General features: G+C 35.3%; 2 protein-coding genes across 10 annotated transcripts; one reads left to right on the top strand and one right to left on the bottom strand.

Moving 5' to 3' along the window:
- Positions 1 to 9,882, bottom strand: LOC108608269 (vesicular glutamate transporter 1). 9 transcript variants are annotated; one of them, XM_017999566.2, is made up of 5 exons: positions 9,870 to 9,882; positions 9,050 to 9,148; positions 2,614 to 2,765; positions 1,484 to 2,554; positions 10 to 305 (listed from the first exon to the last, which is right to left on the bottom strand). In XM_017999566.2, exons 2-5 carry the CDS (start codon positions 9,126 to 9,128, stop codon positions 105 to 107), a joined length of 1,503 nt encoding a protein of 500 aa, XP_017855055.1. In that variant the 5' UTR covers positions 9,129 to 9,148; positions 9,870 to 9,882; the 3' UTR covers positions 10 to 104. The 9 variants fall into 9 exon arrangements, with proteins under 9 accessions (XP_017855057.1, XP_017855058.1, XP_017855060.1 ...); XM_017999568.2 differs by lacking the exon at positions 9,870 to 9,882 and having other exon boundaries at positions 1 to 305; positions 2,354 to 2,554; XM_017999567.2 differs by lacking the exons at positions 9,050 to 9,148; positions 9,870 to 9,882 and adding an exon at positions 2,857 to 2,944 and having other exon boundaries at positions 13 to 305.
- Positions 9,883 to 14,437: 4,555 nt separating this feature from the next.
- LOC108596366 (cystathionine gamma-lyase) lies at positions 14,438 to 19,522 on the top strand. The gene is made up of 6 exons (XM_017982035.2): positions 14,438 to 14,708; positions 18,036 to 18,232; positions 18,290 to 18,380; positions 18,500 to 18,767; positions 18,833 to 19,160; positions 19,327 to 19,522. Exons 1-6 carry the CDS (start codon positions 14,565 to 14,567, stop codon positions 19,475 to 19,477), a joined length of 1,179 nt encoding a protein of 392 aa, XP_017837524.1. The 5' UTR covers positions 14,438 to 14,564; the 3' UTR covers positions 19,478 to 19,522.
- The last annotated feature ends 2,962 nt before the right edge of the window (positions 19,523 to 22,484 follow it).

Below are 22,484 nucleotides of genomic sequence, written 5' to 3' on the forward strand. Positions count from 1 at the left end.
AAAGAGCTGCAGATATTTTAAGATACAATTAATTTTAAGATACATGATAATGTATATACATGCGTAATGTATTTTGTAATTTAAGCTTAAAGTGACCAAAAGTATCAGTATTCTAGTTTTGATTTAGAAATTAAGTCCTTATTTTCATTATTAAACATATTTTCTTCTGCAGTTTTAACATTTTTCGGAGGAATCACATTCCAGTATTGGATTTTTGCCGTGCCAAAAATTTGATAAAATATATATGTCATAACAGAAATCATTCCAGACACGATAAAAAATATTCGCCATTCATCAATGGAGTCCTAATAAATAAAAAAAAAATACGAAACATTAAAAACTATTTATTTTAAGATTATTAAATAAAATATACAACTATTTGTGGATTAAACAATCTTAAATCTTAAAATACTAACCCACATAAAAGTTTTTAATTAACGAACTGTATCCTCTTAGTTTAACTCACATTATGTGAATGTTCATGAAATATATATAAATTCTTTTTACCGAAAGCAAAGCGGTTCCAAAGTCAGTCAGTCACTCATTATCAGCTAATATTTCATAATAGTATTCCCTATAGTTATACACATTTACATTACATTACATCTATAAACCAATATAAAATCATTGAAATTGTTTTTTTCTAACATTTAAGACATTCGCGAAAAACCGTTCATATATTTTTGATCAGCAAAACAAACTGAGTCGCCTTTTATTTTTACACACTTTGACATTTTTGAAAAAAAAGGAAAAAGGCTATTATGAAGTTGTGCAAATATATGTAATAGGGAGAAGGAGGCGTGGCAGACTCCATAAAGTATATTTATTCTTGATCAGCAAGACAAACTGAATCGATATAGCCATGTGTTTCTCAGCAACTATAAGAGCTATAAATCGAAAAAAAACAATATAGAACATAAAAATCTACAAAAAAAATTGCCTAATCATGCTTTCAACCGATTGTGCACATTTCAGAACGATCGGATAAATAACTTAGGAAATATTTACATTTCAATTTTCAATACAGACAGAGGTGCACGTGTTGACGTGCCATACAAACGTCATTGCCGACGCAGCGGCGGCGTCGTTGCTGACGCTACAGCGACCAGCTGTGACGCGTCCGTTGTTTTGCGTGTATGTGTTCATGAGTGCATGCGTGAGTTTCCTGCGATGCTGTAGTCAAAGTGTATCTAAAAGCTGGTGGCGCCCAACTTTAATTTGTCCACTTATTAATATTTTACTTCGTCCCTATCGCAAGCTACTGTACGTGCGAACAGCGAAAACGTGATCAGTCAGTAAGATGTTAAGTGGTATTGTGTCTCTAAAAAACTTTAATGCGCCCACATGTTTTTTTATAAGAATGTACATTTACTTCTCTAATTCCCATATGCGTCCATCAAAATCATTGTTTAAGGAAATTTATTTTATTTTTTTGTTAATTCTAAATCAACCAAACTCTCTGTCTTGAACATGATTTTTTTACCTCTTGAGTTACTAGGAATCCAGCGGTCATTGGTGAAAGAAAAGATGCTGACATGTGAATTGTTTGACAAAATGCTAAAACCGCTCCAGAATGTCCATAGTTAGGAGCAATATCAATAATATTAGCCATAGCTCCTGCATATGATGCGGTTATGAATGTTACAGCTACAAACCAGATTATAAGAAGAACTGTTATATTGTCTATGTAACCGATACACAAAATAAGTGATCCAGGAACAATTTGCGAAAGTGCAGTAAATATTTTTCTAACATTTGTAAGATGCATCACCTTGGATAACAAGAGCTTGTCTGCTATGTAACAAAAAAGTACTGAGGATATATATGAGCAAAGAAAGGGCATTCCCGACAAAATTCCATTTGTTCCGAATTTAAACTTTAAAATATTACTCATAAATGTTGGACCACTTACAATAAAAACATAGTGTACAAATATTCTTCCAAATGTTGTAATAGCTATAGCCCAAACTGGTAGTGATTTAAATATATGTGCCCATGGTACCTTAATTGAAACAGATCTTAACACTTCTTCGCCGACATTTAGCTGTATATAATTTAGTTCTGCCTGAGTAATACGGGGATGCTCTTGAGGCGTATTAAACGCCAATAAGTACCATAAAATACACCATCCTACACCCAATAAACCGGTTGTGTAAAAAACGAGCTGCCACCCTAAAGATGTTATAATAAATCCGCAAAGTGGATATGTTAATCCGATTCCAATACTAAATCCTTGGAAGCTTGACATAAAACGCGATCGCTCTGTTATGGGTATCCAAAAGCCGACAATTGCATACATAGCAGGCCATGTTAAACCCGAAGCAAATCCCTGAATTGAGCGTAGAATAATTACAACTGCATAATGAAATTCTGCTCCCAGCGGTATAAGTAAGCTACAGCATGCAGTTGCAAGCTGCGACCATCCAAAAACGCACTTTGTTCCAAATGATTGCGTGGCAATTCCACCAACAACTTGAGATAATACATAGCACCAATAAAATGAGCTGATAATTACGGACTTAATCAGAGATGCTTGATCTTCAGAGGCTTGACCCTAAAAAGAGAATCAATATTAATGTGTGAAAAAACTCCCAACTACGGTATATTTTATACCATATTTAATGTGGTAGAATTATGATCTTTTGTGTAGTTTCCCATAGAAACCATAGCAACCAATGCAAAATTCATATCATTGCGCATCATAAATGATACAAGAAAACCAGACCAGGACAAAAAATAAAGAACCAATCTTGCTGGTATTTTATCTGCAATTAATAAGATTTAAACATAAAGTTAATTAAGCAAATTAGTAGTGTCCAAAGGAAATTAAACAAAATGATAGTTAAATGTACTCACCATTTTAACTTCCTTTATTGACATATTGGTATCAATGGAAAGGTCTTTAAATCCCTTTCTAATGTCTTAACCCATTAAGTAACCATTGAAAAATTATATCTTTTGTAAAATACAGGTTTTATAAATTTTTTTCTAGATATTCTTGAAAAATTTTTGGATGCAAAAAGTTGCTCATATTATACATATATTAACAGTAATTGAATAAAAAAAATTTCAAAAATCTTTTTGCTAATATTTTTATGATGCCACATTTTTATAGTTGCCGGCTTTACTGACGCGCCAAAAAAGCAAGCTCTTTGATACACACTTAAAAAAAAAAATACACGTCGAAAAATAATGCATTGCAAACAATTCTAACCACCCAAACTAAGAGTCACTTTCAGTTTCTCAGTCGATCCCTGTTTACACTGTACACATATACAATAAAAACAGGCTTACATGGGCACATACACACCTGGGAACTGTAACCATCACAAAACTTATCACATTGTTAATACATAATTAGAAGTGATTATTTGTAATGATAAATTTAGTTTCAGGTGATAGCATGTAATGTTCGAACACAATCCAAAACCCTAAGATTGCATCATACCATTAAATCAGATTCCATCAATTGTTCTGAAAATCCGATTGAATCTTCAATCAAATTCTAGCTCACAACAATTTATAACTTGCAATATACCTAAATTTTTTTCGCGAAGCTTGCCTTATTGATTTGTGATCTACTAATAATAATAAAGCCCAAAATATTGAATGCACATTGTTTTTTACTTTTTTTTTATTTTAGAGCTGTTAATTTACATATGTTGCTTACGACCTAAGAGTTTATTTCCTCCCCCCTCCCCCGCAAATCGAAAAAAAAAAACGATATAAGGCAGTACAAAAATTTTTACAAATCTGAAATAAATCACAAAATTGACTAGTCATGTATTCGACCGATTGTGTAACTTAGGAATTATTTACATTTCAATTTGCAATATACACAGCGGGGTTCACGTGCTGACGCGCCATACAAACGTCGCGACGGCGTCGCTGCTGACGCTACAGAGAAAACGAGCGGTGACGCGTTAGCTGTTTTGTGTGTATCAGAGAACGGCATGAGTGTACCCACCTCTAAAATCAGCATGTTACTTACATGGTGTTACCCACACAAGCAGCCGAATTTGCGGCTGTTGCTGCCCGACAATATTCCATAAGCCTTTACAAGCCTTTTGCGTGGGTAAACCAAAAAGGCTCGAAAATTAATGTGAAGAAACACAAAAAAAGGTCATAGAATTTTTTGCTTGCCTAATATGCGCGACTCTTTCGCTACCTGCTGTTGCGTCGGCGCGGCTGCCAGAGCAGACAGAGCGAGACAACAAGCGAGATTTTTTCTCGCTTATTCTTATATTTGTGCCGATCGTATTTTGTGAGCGCTTACATTTTCTTTTGCCCTTATTTTTCGGCACTTGCAAGTACCCAGGCTAGTCTTGTGTATATGAGTAAAAGGCTTATGCATCTGTTTTGCTTGCGCGTATTTACCCACACCCATGATTTGCGAATGCCACCATGGTGTCAAAAAAGTGCCACCCCTGCCGTTCAACACATGTTAGCTTTGAACGTCATAGAAGAATCCAAAAGTCGATGGAGTAGCAATTGTGTGTTAGTAAAGAAAGGCAACAAGTTTAGGCTATGTTTAGATTCAAGAGAAGTGAATCCACACGTGGATGGTATCCTAAGTAAACTACCGCCAGCACGATTCATCCATCACAGGACTAGATATGAATTTTGGCAGATACCTCTTGTTTTTGTCTATCAAGATGATCTTTTTATACTCTCCGATAGCTTTGAGTCACACATGTCACTTTTAACGGAAGTAGCAACCCACTTGCGCAAGACCAAAAATTTTGCATGAAAGAAATTCAGTATTTTGGATTTATAATAGGCGACGGTCAGATTAAAACCGACCCCAAAGTAAAAGCGATCAACAAATTTCGAGTACCCTCATCTAGCAAACAGTTGCGAAGATTCATAGGTATGTCTGGCTGGTATCGACGTTTCGTTTACGGCTACGCTACACTTATTTTAGCTTTAACAAACCTGTTTAAGAAAATCCAACATTTCGCTTGGAATAATGAATCAGAAGATGCTTTCCAGTATCTTGAAAGCAAACTAAACTCTGCTCCAATCCTAAGCACTCCTAACTTTTCTAAGCGATTTATATTATTATGCGATGCAAGTCTAAGTGGACTTGGATACGTACTTGCTCAAGAGAATGAAGAAGGTGTCAAACTTTCTATCGCATACATGTCAGTGAAACTGATACAAGCTCAACGGAATTACTCAGTCACCGAACCAAAAGTCAATATTAAGACCTCCAATGTTCAAGCCTCTGGAATCAGAAAGACCCTTTCAGAAATTGTATATGGATATTCTAGGACCGTACCCCAGATCCAAGAATGGAAATATAGGCCTTCTCGTAATAGGTGACTATAACATAAAACTCAATTTCTTGCCGCCTCTAAAGTAATTTGTTTCGAACAATATCTGTTCCAACTTGGAAAAGTTAATTTTCCACACATTTGGTGTTCCGCAGACAATTTTGATAAACAACGGCTAGCAGTTCAAATCCAATTACTTCAAAACGCTTCGTACGCGTTTCGGCGGGTCTCATATATGTACACCCATCTACTCACCGCAAGCGAACGCCAGCGAACGACTTAATTGTTCAATCCTCGCAGCAATTCGCGCATATATAGGCCAGGACCATACCAATTGGGACAGTCACTTGTCAGAAATTAGTGGATCGCTAAGAACAACTGTACACCGCAGTACCGGATACTCTCCATATTTTCTTTGCTTCCGGAAAAATATGATTCTCAATGGTCAAGACTATAGCCTGTTGCACAAACTTGACATGTTAACAGATTACACGACTTTAAAACAGACAGTTGTACTACAGCCCGGGAAATAAGTCCCACATATTATGAAATGAAAAATCAGAAAAGGGAAGATAGCAAACATATTGGAATAGCAAGCGTTGCAGACAAATACAGCCGCGTGCAAAGTTTTTAGTCTTTAGTGAAACAAGCAAGCGAGCTGACGTGAAGGTTTTTAATCTAATTCTTTGTGACCAGTTAACTTTAACCGCGACCAGTGAGTCGCGTTTGCTACCGTTTAATGAATTGATTAAAGAAACTTTAATTAGCACAAGCGTTAGTTGATGAACAATTAGCTTGTGCCAAATTTTGTATTTTCTTGTTTTTATTTTTGAATTATGCCACTGAATTATGCCACTGAACCATACTTTGTACATCTATTAACATAATCCGTTAACTGCATTAAACATTTGTGTTCATTGCACACACCTATAATGGGTATGGCGTACGCACGCATCCGGCGAGCTAAATCAGTAAAGCCAGAAGTGCACAAACGCTGAACATTTTATACTCTAACAACATCATTGTGCAATCTGTACGCTACAAGCACCAGCCTCAATTTCAACAGCATTCGCTTCAGGCCCGAGCTGATAGTGCTGGAATGTCGAGATGACAGTACCAAGGACTGGTTGGTCACTGTCCCCCCTGAGGCTGGCCGCGGTAGCTTAAAACATGCATAGGAGAAGAGATCCCGGAACTGGGAGTAGAGAAGCTGACTCTACTGCTACTCCAAGCAAAAAGGCATGCTCTTGCGCTACCGTTTTGGCCGTCTGCACAAGAGAGGGATGCGGTAGCAGACCTTGAAGCCGAGGTTGACAACAGATCGTTGGGAGGCCTAGACCTGCCAGAGCTACAGTTAGGTGAATCCGAGGACGGCAAATCCGATGACGAACGGACGCTCGTCAGTGAGTGCCTAGGCGATGGTCTAGCGATCTCGGAGGAGGAGCCGATATTATAGATGGAGAGCACTAGCTTGGCGCAGGTCAATCTGCATCATGCGAGGGCTGCTTCGACTGTCATCGCCAGATTGACCACCAGGCTGGGCCTGGGGCTAGTGCTCGTCCAGGAGCCTTGGACCGTCAGAGGGTGTATCTGCGGCCTGAACAGTAAGGACGTACAGGTAACTGCTGACTGCCGTGAGAATACATCAAGAGCTTGTATCTTGACAAACAAAATCCTTAGTATCAGCATACATCCCGGGAGAAGCATACTTCAGCATACTTCCGCCAAATCCTTTCGGCCGATAAGTCCGACTTCCATCCTACTGAATACTCTGGAAAAGGTAGTGGATAACTACATGTAGCACACGTACTTAGAAGATTATCCACTACATAAAAACCAGCACGTATAAAGAGTCAGCTCACTCAAAAGTTCTGTGACTAAAAGAAAAGACTAGATACCAGAATAGCAGAAGTAACGGTGGGCACGCTATCGGTCAGAGATCAGACTATGAGGGGCTGCCCGCTCCACTTATCTGGAGCATCGTAATAGATGAGGTTCTTGAAACACTTACAGATAACGGGTTTGATTGTCAGGGCTATGCTGATGACATTACCATTACCTGTAAAGGGAAGTATGAGCACACCCTGTTTGAGAGAATCATGCTGGGACTAAAACTGAGCGTGGGGTGCTGCGAAGGCGTGGGGCTTCAGCACCTTTATATTCAATAAATACAGCCAGAAATAGTTACAAACTAGACTCACTAAAAGCCAATTAGAAGTGGTGATGTGACAGTACAACTTTTCAACGAGTAGTACTTGACTAATAGATAGTAGACTGAAGTGGAAAGTACACGCTATAGAAAGGTGTGCAACTTTCAATATAGACATTGCCATCTTCTCAGACAGCCAAGGAGCAATCAAATCTTTGAATGCTCATAGGATAGTCTCGGGACTAGTGTGACAGTGCTTAGAAGCACTAAATAACTTGGGCAAAACCAAAAAGGTGACCATATAATGGGTCCCGGGCAACGCCGGAATACCAGGGAACGAAGTTGATGACTATCTAGTCAGAAGGGGAGCAAGATCAGCTTTCTGGGGACCGGAGCCTTTCTGTGAGCTCGGGACAAGCTATGTTATAAGTAACAAAACTCTAGAATCGCAGCGTGAGAGCGAGAACTGATAAAAATCTCATAGTAAGACTTATCGGCGGATACGACAAGAAGCGTTGCGCTGAGTGTCTGAATTTGAGCAAAAACTCGTTTAGGATAATCACAGGTTTCCTAAGGGGCCATTGTAGAATTCGTAAACATCTTCACAAACTAAAAATTGTGGATGACGCACTATGGAGACTCTGCCTAGAATATGACGAAGCTTCAGAACACCTACTGGAGGAGTGTCGTGCGCTTGGGACTCTTCAGTGGGAGGCACAATAGACCTTTTAGGTCGCTGTGCGTATATATGCTCCGATAATAATAATTATATTAAGGGACTAAGTGAGGAAATTTGAAGAAAAAGTCATCGGAACACATAAATATGAGGCACCACTATCTTAAAGATTATGGTAGCAGATGAAAACTCTCTTTTAGATAAAAAAGTGTTGAAATCTTTACAAGTCTGATTAATGGATTGCCTCAGGACAATCTCTTTCAAATAGATATCTCACATTTGTAATGACAAATATATTCTGGGAGTGCCTTGGATATCCAGAAACCAGCGGCAAGCTGAAAGAGGTTTAAAATGTTGTTTTATAAAAGCGTAAAGGAAAATGACATTGGCGTGAAAATACTACGTATAACATTCGGTATAAAGGGTCCGGGCACTCGTCTCAAGGCCACTCTCAAAGCAAAGGTGGTCATTAATCAAAAGTGAATTAATTCTGAATGATGTCTTATTTTTTAAGTTACCCAATAGAATTTATAGCATGAATTTTTCGTGTTGATCACGATTTCGTGCACATAAATTTTCTCGTCGTTTTGATGATTTGAAGTCATTTAAGCATCTGTTTTAATCGACTGGAGATATTTATATATATATATATATATGTATATATATATATATATAATCAATAATGGCCGACCGTACAATTTAACGATAGGCGACTAAGAACAATCAGAGAAGCAGATTGAATCAATAATGCGAAAGATTCCATCCAGTCGCAGTAACATGGGCAGAGGAAAATGGTCTCACAAGCAAGGAAATCTCGGACAAAAGTAGATAAATAATATTTAAATGTGCTTAGATTAGTTGCTTTTAGAGATGTTTATAATGATCTGTTGGTTTGAGACTTTAAACAAAATACTTTTATTATTATTATTATTGCCTCATAATACTAACCTCCAAAGGAATATCCATAGAACGGTGTGTTACAATGAATTTCATTTTTTTTATTAGTCTGTCCTTTTTCCTTATACATATATGTGCATTAATTGTTATCTATAAAAAAAAAAAAAAATTTTTCCTATGTATCTTTTTATTTCATTAAGTACAATTTCCAAATTATTTATAGTTAGCTATTTCTATAATTTCAGAGATATATGTATAAAGTCAGTTCTGTATGATATTAATCCATAGAAGATTAATTTTTATTTTATACATAAGGAATAGTCGTTAGGACTTCAAAGAACTAAAAATAAATAAACACATCTCTTTCGACCGATTCGGAAGATTTCACCAGGAACGGAAAAAAATTAAGTTTATATTTTCCATAAAACAGCAGCAGGCGAGCGGCATTAGTGACGCATGGGAGCCATAAGATGGTGCACAGGAAACTATACTCTACAAAAATTTGTAATGAACATCACACAAAATTGGAGTTTTCCAAAATTATCGACTTTTTACCCATAGTGTATAGTGATATGGTATATAGGCACTCAAAGCCTTCAAAGATTATAGGTCCATATGTACATATGTACATATGTACATATATAATAATTGTACATATGTACATATATAATAATCTTTGGTATTGGCTAAGACCGCTATGGGTGCTGATATAAACGCTACTGGACAATACTCTAGGCCTGCATTTTGTGGATTATGTGATTAATCTCTTGCATAGAAATAATACACATTGACAAGTTCAATGCTGTGATATTACGAAAGGAAGTAAAGCAATAAATTTATGTATATGTATGTAAATATTGGAAGTACACACATTTAGAATAGTGGTAGAAAACTATTGATGGTTTGCCACTATTGACCCGTCATCGATGGTAGTCCTGCCCGAAAGTTTTCGATAACTTTTCATAATATGAAGCATATTAAAATGAAAATATAAATACATATTAGCTAAATCTATGTAAATGTAAATCTATGCAAATTAAGAGGAAACCCTGTAATATTTTCATCATTTGCAATAACAGATTTTTATTTACGTAATAGTTTTATTATAAATTTTTGCTTAATGTAATCGATGATTTTCTTAAGCGTTTGTAATAGAATCGATGAAACGTCTGTACATTTTTAACTTTTTCTTCTATACAAATTTATATTATTCATTTAATGGGATTTTTAGTTCAGGCACAGGATAATTATAGATGAATACCGTTGAAAGAAAAGATAGGCTTTATTTACAATTTGGTTGGCAATGAGTCCAAATTTGTATTTTTATAATTTCAAATAGTCTGAGCTCGGCGGCTGCGACAGAAAATAAGCAGCGCCAGAAAAAAAGGTAATAAATAAAATGTTCAGTTCTTGAATTTAAAACGAATTATTCCAATTTTTATAAAAACATGGATTTCAAATTTGTTTTTTCATTCATGTGAGTTTTTATATGTATATAAAAAATCAAGTATTTGTTTTCCATTGACGCAACATTCATTACCTCCTTACATTTTTTTAAAAAGTTGCGTAAAATTTACAAAAACTATGCATCACTCGCTCTCTAATAATCTCTAAAATAAAATCTGCCTTATTTGTTCATACTTTGGCAGCGGCACCTGAGAAAATGCAAAAATCGGCCGCTGCATATATGTAAGTACATACATATGTATGTCTATTTCACTGTATTTATTTAAAATTTTACATATGAAAATAATTGCTATAGAACAAAAGCTGAAACAACATATTCCACTAAGCATACAACAATGAGTGTTCGGGTCGCGACCAAAGAACGGCAATTGTGGCACTTTTTAAGCACAATGGTAGCACACAAAAAAAACAAGCGCGACAGAGAGCATACTACGCACACCAGAAAACACGGGGAAATATTATGGCACACACAACAAAAACTTGTGCGTGCGGCGCACAAAACACACAGGAAAGTCACAAGAAAAGGTCTGTGTGCTTTCAGCCACACAGATGCAAGAGCTAAGCAATATGTTCGCAAACCCAAAATACGATTGGCTGGCATAAGCAAATAGAGAGAAAAAAATCTAGCTTGCTGTCTTGCTCTGTCTGCATTGGCAGCGACGCCGCCGCGACAGCAGGTAGCGAAACAGAAGTACACAGAAAACATACAAAAATGTTTTGACCTTTTTCGTGTGCTTTGGCTCGGGGGAAGGCATTGCCTACGCACAAAATGCTGCTCGGATCTTTTTTTCCTTTTCACAAGCAATTGTCTTGTACTACCATAGTAGTACGCGTTGTGTTTTTAGGGGTGTGTGCACTATTGCCGTTCTCAGGTTGCGACCTCAGCACGAAAGTTCACGAAGTTTGCCTGGGGCTCAATCGTCAATCAAAAATTTTATGCAGCATCTTTTTAGTCGATTTGACTCCTGTATGTGTTGAATGCTTGTGCTGATACGTATACAGGCTTTTTACACAATTTATTTGGTTTGTATTTAATGCAAGCGATAATTCGCAAAAATTATATTGTGCTCACAAAAATCAATGAAAATATGACAAAAATAAAAACAAACTCTACCTAATAGGAAAAAACACAAATGTAATGCGTGTAACTTTATTAGTTTAAATGTTTTATGTGAGAGCGCAAATGTCTCTAATATGAAATGAAAAAAATCAAAATTGCAACGAATTATTTTCAAAAATTACCGTATCAAAATTTTGGTGGCAATGATCTTAAACTAGTTTTTATATACTTTGACATTTTTGTAAAAAATGGAAAAAGCACATTTATTGGAAGTTGCTACAAATGTAGTGTACAGGCAGAGAAGGGAGACACGCTGGCAGACCCCCATTAAAAGTTATACTATTCATCATATCAGCTCGACAGCAGCTGAGTCGATATAGCCATGTCCGTCTATCCGTCCGTCCGTCTGAATGTTTGAGCAACTGTTTCTCAGCAGCTATAAGAGCTAGAACAACCAAATTTGGTATATAGGTGCTCCTATATCCAAACCCAAACACTTTTATTTTAATTTTTTTTTATTTCCTCCCCCGCAAATCGAACAAAATTTGAGAACAATCGGACAAATAACTTAGCAATTATTTACATTTAAATTTTCAAGCGGGGGCAGTGGGGTGCACGTGCTGACGCGCCATACAAGCGTCGCTGCTGACGCTACAGCGAAAACGAGCTGTTGTGTGTAATACACTGTCTATATACATCAGAGAACGGCAGGGGTGGGATCCAGCGACCCATACAGGATCCGTGTTTGCTGCGATGCCCTACCCTGTCGCCCGACTTACAGTGGAATCATCGTGTAAGCATTATGGATCAATCCCCGACTCCTCCGTGATTCCTCGAGAAAGTCCCCTAGGAATTTTCCACAATGAGTTCCTAGGGCCATCCCGAGGGATGTTTTCCACAACAATTCCACGAAGAATCCTGGGCGATTTTTTTTACAAATCCACAACGATTCCACGAAGAATCCTGGGGGATTTTAAATACAGTAAATACATATATCTATAAATATGTATATATATATTTTATTCAGAATTAAGAAAAATCAATTAAATTGACCTTGTTTGCTAACTTAATTAGTTCAGTATTTTATATTTTGTGACTTCCGCAGTGACTTCTCCGCTTGCTGGCTCGCATCGACTAGGGCTATGACCACTGTAAATAAAGAACAAATATTAGTACAAGCACTTTACTTTACTTACCTGAACTTTAGATTTGAATTGATTGAAGTTAATCACAATAATCACAAAAATTTCACAATTTTAAACGCGGTTTGCTTTTGGACCAACCAAAATGAGACTATTTCAGGCCAACGCGACGTCCGTCGCAAGCGAGTCTTAAAACAAAAAACAGCAACACATACCAAATGTAAGGTTTCAGTTAACCCTTTTTCTATTGCCTATATCCGCCGTAGCACAACAGCGCGGACACTCTGATATAGAGAAGGGATATTGCACGGCTTCTTTCGGACATATGAAGTAAAATATGTATGTTATACAATAAACAGAAATCTTTTGTTTATTATATAATAAACGACATATAATCGGTTAATTACTATTAGTTTAAAGAAATATTTATTAAAAAACTTATTAATATCCCTCTAAACGACATATGAGATGAACTTTCAAAAATTGAAGGGCAGATTACAATTTCATATATAGTTCAAATTATTTTGCCACTTGAATGCCTCCCATGCTGCTTCTTCTGTTGCTGTTTGCTTCAGAGAACGGCAATTGTGGCACTTTTTAAGCACAATGGTTGCACACACAAAAATCAAGTGCGAGACCATACGCGCACAATGGCACTGAAAAATACGCACTAACGGACCACAACAAAAAATGCTGCCGCAAGCAGGCGAGCCACAAACACCCCAGAGAGATTCCGAGAAAAAGGAAAGGCCGTTGTGTTTTTACCCACAACGATGCAAGCGCAAAGGAAATGTCCGCGGAGTTGATCGGCTAGCACTATCAGCATACACGTAGGGAGAAGAAAACAATATCCGCTTTGCCTATCTCTCTCTCTTGATGTGGCAGCACGGCCCCGGGCGACGCGGACAGCAGTAGCGAATACACGAAGCACGCAGAGAATATTTTTGACCCTTTTCTTGTGTTTTGCTGATCGGAACACAATTGCCTAAAGGGGCACAAAATGCTGCGTGAAATCATGTGTTATACGCACAGAGTAATTGCGATGTGGTCGCTGATCCACAATTTCCCGTTAGTGTGCCATACACGCATGGCGATGTAACGGCGTTTTTTTAGGGGTGTGTCACCTTGCCTTCGTCTGGGTTGCTCTGTATGCCGCTCAACAAATCTTTTCCGCATCGTCGCGCAGAATTTTTTCATCGCCATCCTCCCGGCAGCAATTTTGTACCATGGGCAAGAGAAAGACAGCGCCACAATCAACCAGAAGCGGGTCCAGCCAAGAAGAGTCACCGATTAACTACAGTCATCCTATTTTAGAGGAGAAAGACAGCAATACCAGAAGCGGTCAGAAGAAGAGTTCAGCGATACAGTCGTGGATTTTGAGGGCGACAGGGTAGTTATTTTTAACTTTGTAGATTTGATTTAAATTAAATATTTCCTTAAACGTTTCCTTTTATTTATTTATTTATTTAATGTCAACTATGAACAGTCTACGATAAAAGAAAAAGATTTTAGCTGACCATAGTTAAGTTTATGCTATAGTGCTATATGAATCCATTTTTTCTTTGGTGACATTAACTTTGTACATAAAAATACGTACATGTGTACATACATACAATGTAGATGATAAACATACATATGGATGTACATATGTAAGTTAGTGTGTGAACTCGCGTAATAATCAAAAAGAAGAAACACCAAAACTGAGGAGTAGCTTCATTGTATTATTTATAAATATTAAAATTTTCTATGTGGAAATAATTCTTAATGTTCCCAGTGGAAACAGAAATTTTGTACAGGAATGTTGAATAATAAAACCTGGTCACTTGCTATTCATATTATGACAGCTTGTTATCAGTAACCAACAGGTGTTTGTCAAGTGTACACGAATAATTTTGAAATGAATTTTAAGGCCCAGCCAAAAGGATTTTCTACGAAAGCAATTCATGCTGGTCAGGATCCAGATCAATGGAAGAGCGCTTGTGTAATACCTCCTATCTCGTTAAGCACAACATTTAAGCAGGATGCACCAGGAGAGCACAGAGTAAGATTTACTATTTAAATGTTCTCAATGTACAGTATTTTTCATGTATGAATTGCATATGTACATGTATGTATATAATTTTGAATGCATGACATACATACGAAACACAATATATGTATGTATGTATATACATAACATACATATGTACATATGTATATATATATGTGGATGTACATCTTAAAGTATTGCTACTCTATTCGGAAACGTGCCTTTATACGTACATATATGTATGTATGAAGCCTATTTGTACTATATGTATATTTATTTACATATGAAATTGAATACAGAATTCATACATACCGAAAAAAGAATTAGACGGCACATGTACTATTTAGACAAAAACAAAATTGTGAATTTTTACGTTTGACTCTTAAACTCTTTATACATATTTCCCTTTTCATATGTACATACATACATATGAATATCTAATGCAAACTTAAAAATAAATCAACAAAGATTTTTCATAAAAATGTAAAATGATATAAATTTATTTAAAGTCTCAGTCAGTAAAAAAAAAAAAAATGAAGACAAAGTTAGTACATATACATAACCTTATTTGGCTTCCATAACTATTTCAAGGCGTCTTGTTACCGAATACACAAAAATTTCAAGGTTCTCTATAGATATCTCCTCCCAAAGGTAGGTGATATCAGGAATTGCTTCCTTTCAGCTTTTATTCACCGAAACTGTTCTTTTACGTTTCAAAAGTGACCAAACGTTTTCAAAAATTTAGAAATCATTAACATTAACAAAGGGGTCGTTTGCTTTGCCTTATTACCACCGACAATCATACAAAAAATTTGTTTTTTTGATCAGTTATAGCACTAAGCATATATGTATGTTGTATGCTTAGTGGTTATAGTCAAGAAGCTTTCCTTTGTCCATAGAACGCTTCACCAGAACTCTTTTGGCTTGTCAAAATGTTTCTTTGCAAAGGCTGGCCTTTCAAGCGTGTTTGCCTCTGATATATGTACATACATAAACATAAACAGTGGCTCCATCGCATAATCGGATAAGCTCTTGTGGTATGTTTATGTGTGTAAAATTATTAAAAAAATGGACTATGAATACATTTTTTTTCAAATATTTCTAATTTAGTATTAAAAAAAATTAAACATTTATTACTAATGATTAAAATATGAAACATAAACAAAAAAAACCTAATTTCGTCGCTCAACGCATAATCGGACATCACCTGTCCTTATCAAAAAAATTAAAAAAAACAAAGAAATTTATACTTGGTGGCTATTCCTACCAATGAATAAATATAATTATAAACATTTCCATTTGCTATATTCGCTTCGACGAATACCATACTAAAACTCCATAAAGCTAAATGGGTTACGCAACTGCTGTGTATAGCAAGTGTACTACTGATGAGGAAAAGCCTGTCTTTCTATAGTCTTCTTACAGGACAAGAGAGTAGTTCTAGTTCAAGTAGTAGTAGTTCTTCCTTTGTGTGCCTTATGTTTGCTTCTGTTTCGCTACCTGTTGTCGCGTCGTCCCAGACAAAGCGAGACAGAGAGCGAAATTATTTTTCATTTATGCTTATGCAAGCCGAGCACATTTTGTGCCCTTGTCTTTGGGGACTTTGCAATGCAGCCATGCCTTTTCTTTTGGATGTTCCCATGTCTGAAGCACTCGAGCAATAACCACACGACAATTATTGCTCGTGTTGCAACAGCTTCGCGAAAAGTATACGAGCAATCTACACAAAAAAGATCATACAATTTTTTGTGTGCCTTAATGTGTGCTTCTGTTTCGTTACGTGCTGTCGCGTTGGGGCCGCTGTCAGTCCACACAGAGCGAGCCAGCAAGCAAGATTATTTCTCGCTCATACTTATGACAGCTGATCGCATTTTGTATGTGGAAACATTTTCCTTTGCTCTTGTCTTCTGTGTGTCTGAAGCACACTAGACCTTGTTTTGTGTGTTTTGTCTTTGTCTTGTGCGTTGGTCGCGCACTCGCTTTTCTAGGGTGCTACAATTGTGCTTAAAAACTCCATTTCTCTAGTACCCATACCCATGACTTGTGAGTGCTACCATGGTGCTTAAAAAGTGTCACCCATGACGTTCTCTGATACAGACCTACACCCACAAAACTATAGGTAAAACTACTGACGATTTGAACTTAGTTTAATGAAATATTGGTATCAATGGAAAGGTCTATAAGAGGTTGGAACCCATTATAAGGCCATTGAAAGATTTTTACTTTTGTAAAATACTAGTTTTTGAACTATTTTTTTCTAGGTTTTTTAAAAAATATATTTTCAAAAAATTTGCCCTATTAATATTAATCGTAAATGCAAAATAAAATTTTCAAAAATATTTTTGCTAATATGTTTAAATGGTGAGTACATTTAACTTTATTTTCGTCTACATTCTTTTGAGCACCATTGTATATAATAAGTATAGAAGAGCAAGGACAGAATATTTGTTAATAAAAAATTTGATCACATATTTGAATATATGATATATAAACAATATATATAAAGCTTTACGGTTGTTTGTTTTTAATAGACCCTGACGTGCATTTACCTCTTGGTTTTTTTTTGCGTAATATAGTCGTTTCCGCTTGTAAAAGAATCATTCTTCCATTTTCTATAAATAATGATAACTATCTAATGCACATATTAAATTATAATAAAAATTTTTTTTTAAATTCTACTGTAAACATTGTTTTATTCAGTTTTGTAAAAAGTTTTAATGTATTTTTAACTCATGGAGACAAATAATACCATTATTTGAGTTAGTTTTTAATAGTGGCAAGTGTATAACGTCCCTAACGGCTTGAAAATACTAAACAAATTTACTTTAAATATTATGAGCTGAGAGTATTAATTAAATTGCGAATTAAATTGTTTATGAAGTAAGTTAAGTTTACACAAAAAGCATAGAAATAAGCTGTCGCAAAGTACTCTGCAAACACCATGGTGTTTGGCGATTGACTTGCTATTTATAAGCAATCCTCTTGCTTGCTTTCAGTTTCTTGCGTACATTTAATGTAGATGCATTAGATGCATACAATAATTTGTATGAACATAAATGCGTTTTGTGCGTTTATTTTGTTATTGTATATTATATTATATTTTTTATTACCAGTAATTAATATTCGTTTTAAAAATTTTTTGCAACAAATTAGATATTATAATACAGAACTAAAATAAATAATACTTATAACGAACTAAGCGATCAAATCCAATCAAAGTAAAATTTATTTAATTGATGTCATGAACGGCAAAAAATACAAATTTAGAATTTTCACTGGGCTTACGAACCAAATAAAAAAGCGATTTTAATATAAATATTTTTCAATCTTAAATTGAAGGGCTTTGAGTATTCGCGCAGTGGTAACCCGACTCGCAATGTTTTGGAGACTTGCCTGGCTTCTCTCGATAACGCGAAATATGGCTTGACTTTTTCGTCCGGATTAGGAGCAACGACTGCTGTATTGACAATGCTCAATAGTGGAGATCATATAATAATGGGAGACGATGTTTATGGCGGCACAAATCGATTGATAAGGTTTGATTTTCTCATTTTATAATGTGTAATAAAAAATAACCATTCTATTTATCTTAGACAAGTGGCATCGCGCTTGGGAATATCAGCAACTTTTGTTGATGCTACTAATTTGGAAAATTTTAAGACAGCTTTAAGGTCTGAGACCAAGGTAATAAATTTACAAAAAATAACTTTGAAAACTGTTACATTAATTTTTTAAATTAAATATTAAATTATATACATGATTTTTGAAGAATTGTAGTATAAATAAATATAATTTAATTTTAGTTGGTGTGGATTGAATCGCCTACAAATCCCCTTATTAAAGTGACGGATATTAAAACCATTGCCGAGATATGTCATAAGTTCGGAGACGTTACTGTTGCAGTGGATAATACATTCTTGACGTCATACTTTCAAAGGCCGCTAGAGCTTGGTGCAGACTTAGTTTGTTATTCTTTGACTAAATATATGAATGGTCATACTGATGTTGTTATGGGCGGTATAACCATGAACTGTGAAAAACTATATTCAAAGCTAAAATTTTTACAAAACGGTTGGTTTTTACTTTATCAAATTTGTATAAAATCCTTATAAAATGACAACACATTATATTTGCAGCCGTTGGAATTGTACCTTCGCCATTCGATTGTTATCAGGTTAATCGAAGTCTTAAAACTCTATCACTTCGCATGCTTCAACATCAAAGTAATGCAATTTTAGTTGCCAAATTTCTTGAATCACATGATTTTGTTGAAAAAGTGTTGCACCCAGCTTTACCGTCTCACCCACATCATGAAATTGCTCTAAAACAGACGTATGGCTATAGCGGAGTATTTTCCTTCTATATTAAAGGGGGCTTGAAGCAGGCAACAGAATTTTTGAAAGCTCTGAAAATATTTACACTGGCTGAAAGCCTTGGTGGATATGAAAGTTTAGCAGAATTACCGTAAGTACTTATTTATTTTTATGATTGTAGACAATTTCCTCGAACACCGTAAATACTTGAGAAAAATATAGTTTATATAAGATGTTTTAAAAAATGTTGCTGAATGATGAATGAGTGAATAATAAATTTTGTATAACCTAGTATAACTTTCTAATTGTATTTTCAGATCAATTATGACGCATGCTTCTGTTCCCATTGAAGATCGAAAATCATTGGGTATAACTGATGCGCTAATACGCTTGTCAGTTGGCTTAGAGGACTCAGAAGATTTGATAAATGATTTGAAACAAGGATTAAGGAAAGCAGCTGAAGCATAGATATTAAACATTATATTAATTGATTGTCGTCTATATTTCTGAAATTAGAAATATATATAAAGAAAAAAAATTCAACTCTGGTTGCTGCAAATCAATCAGTCATTTTATAAAAGAACGGAATGAAAGTCGCGGCGATTTCAGTGCCCGCCGCTTTTCTAAAGCTGGATGTAATCCGTTCCTGGATGTTGAGTCAAAAACAAGATACGTCGGTTACATTGCAACAGCTGCACAAATTGTTCGCGGGTCTTGGTGGACTCATTAAACTCGAATCAAATAATATTTAGGATAATGGTAGACAAAAGGTAGCACTATACTAATAATTCATTATATTAACTTTTCCGTCCAATTAGTTGTTTAATTCTCAAATTTCAATGCGTTTATTTTAACGTTCTTTCGATTACTGCCTTTTCGACTTCCTGTGTGGTTGGTCATTGCAGTATTGCAAGATTTTGAGCCCCCAAATAAGTTTAATTCTGAGTAAAAATTAGTTAGCCACTATGTAATTTCATAACTTTTCAGCTAAGCATAAGGCATAATACTTATTTATTATACTACGTAATTTTTGATATTTTGCAATCTTGATTTAATTTAATTTTCAAATATGCTAGATCTATCCTAAAATAAGCTATTCTGACAATACTGCTCATGAATAAGTGAACAAAGAAGAATTATCCACAAAACTGAGCAAGTGAACATGTTCTTTTTTTACTCACCTGTTCTGAAGCATATGCAAAAATAGATTACAGTTGAATTGAAACAGTAACATACTTGGCTAAAACAAATGCATGCATAGGGAAGAGCAAATCAGCAATACACTAATACGAAAACACTAACACAAGTAAAGATGCCGTTAACTCGATTTTATTTCATACACTGAAAAGAAATAAGGCATCACTTACTTGTCCAAAGCTTGCGCAGGCAATGATAATTTCGTATGTGCAAGCTGTTTTCATTTTTTTTAAAAGCACGCATGTCGTCAAAGCAACAACAAAGTTCGCAAAAAAAATTTTCGACACAACAACAAGCACATGAAAGTGTTGTTGCCACGCTCACGCAGTCGAGACAAGGCAACAACAAACACACGCACCTGCATTAGACCGTTTGAATTCACAATGACTGAGGGCAGATCATTGATAAATAGGTTAAAAAGCAACGGTCCAAGGTCCTGAGGAACTCCAGACGTCACAAACACCGAATTGGGAACCGCTGGCTTGAAAACTATCTTTTGAATTCTGTTAGTTAGGTAATTAGATACCCACTTCAAAAAGCTTTTTTATATCTTTAATTTATTATTAAAAGACATGTTACTTGTATCGAATGCTTTTCTATAATCTTGAAGAAAACTCAAGTAAGTTGGTGGTTTTAGACTTTTGTTTAACAAAACCGTGCTGATAAGGTGATATAATTAAACTACAGAAATGCATAAGTTGAGATGCAATAATTTTTTCAAAGAGTTTAGGTGTAGCAGACAATTTTGAAATACCTCTATAGTTGTTTACATGACTTTTAAGGCCGTTCTTATGTAACGGAATAATGAATGATTCCTTCCAGACTGAAGGCAATGAGCAAGATTTAACGGACAATGCAAAAAGTCTATGTAAAATTAAGTATGTGGAACCGGCGCAATATCTAAGTACGCAACCTGGTATGCCATCTGGTCCTGGAGCGTACACAGGTTTCAGTAAATTTAGTTCATGCAATATCGATTCTTCGGTTATCACAGGCTCTGGCATAAAATTAGATTTTTGTACGTTATAAGGATAAGGTGTAATTGATGAGTCGCTATTAACAGAATAAGTTGTTTGCAAAAAGTCTGCAAATAGATCGGCTGATGCCTGATCATTATTTGACGCCGTATTTTCATATGTAACTGAATTAGGTATTAAAGAAGATTTTCGTTTGGAATTTATAAAATTATAGAACTGTTCAGGATCATAAGCAAACTGAAGCCACAATGACATAAATAATCGTTGTAATAATTTAAAATTAGACTTGGCAGTAGAATAGCGTGAAAAATCAACACTATTCCCTGTACACTTTTATTTTTTAAAGTATCGGGATTTTATATTTTTTAAACTAGCTAACTCACGAGTAAACCATAGAGGCTTTTTAGACCTCAAAAAAGTTCTAAAGACGTTATACAAAATAAAGCAATTTCTAAGTTATTACTGACAAAAAAGTGAAACCAGTCATGATTTATAATAAGATTATTTAATTTATTAAATAAAACAAAGAGGCCTCAATGCTACTGTACGGTGTACAGTTTTGCTCTAGAGCCGGCAGGTCTATAAGCAGTTCCAAAGTTGGGTGAAAGGCATCTTTGGGGAGCACAATCGGATCAATTCTGCTAACAGTGCTACAAATATAAGATCAAGAAAACGGTTGTTGCAATTAAAAACGTTATTTATTTCATTAAGTGAAAAGCAAGTATAATATTTACAAACTCATGAGAACTAGTAGGAACAACTAAATATTCCATTGTGGCCAAGAAACATCTGGTAAATTAAAATCTTCCAATACACATAAATAATCCCTATCAGAGAGCATAGAGGTTATTAATTGTATATTGGAAAAATGTTCATTATAAATACATCTGATAAAGGTGGAATATAAGAGCATGTTATATAGAAGGAAATTTGACAAACAGTCACTCTAACTGCAATAAACTCAATATTAGATAAGCAACAAATTAATTCCGATAAAAGATCGGCTTCAACGGCAATTAATACGCCACCACCACGTGACAGACGGTCACATCTATAAGTGCTATATTTATTTGTGAACATTAGAAATTTCAGGCTTTAACCAGGTTTCAGTGAAGGCAAGAACATTATAATCAAAAGAAATACTATCTACATATATAGTTAAGCTAATTTAGACTTAATACATCTAACATTATATATATACTATCTATATATAGTTTAGCTAATTTAGACTTAATACATCTAACATTTTCATATGCTAAAAAAACGATGTAATTAGTTTTGCTTTATTTTTGTTTGCTTTA

The sequence above is a fragment of the Drosophila busckii genome, unplaced genomic scaffold (assembly GCF_011750605.1).
Source record: "Drosophila busckii strain San Diego stock center, stock number 13000-0081.31 unplaced genomic scaffold, ASM1175060v1 chrUn_01, whole genome shotgun sequence".
In the NCBI taxonomy this organism is placed as follows: Eukaryota; Metazoa; Arthropoda; class Insecta; order Diptera; family Drosophilidae; genus Drosophila; species Drosophila busckii.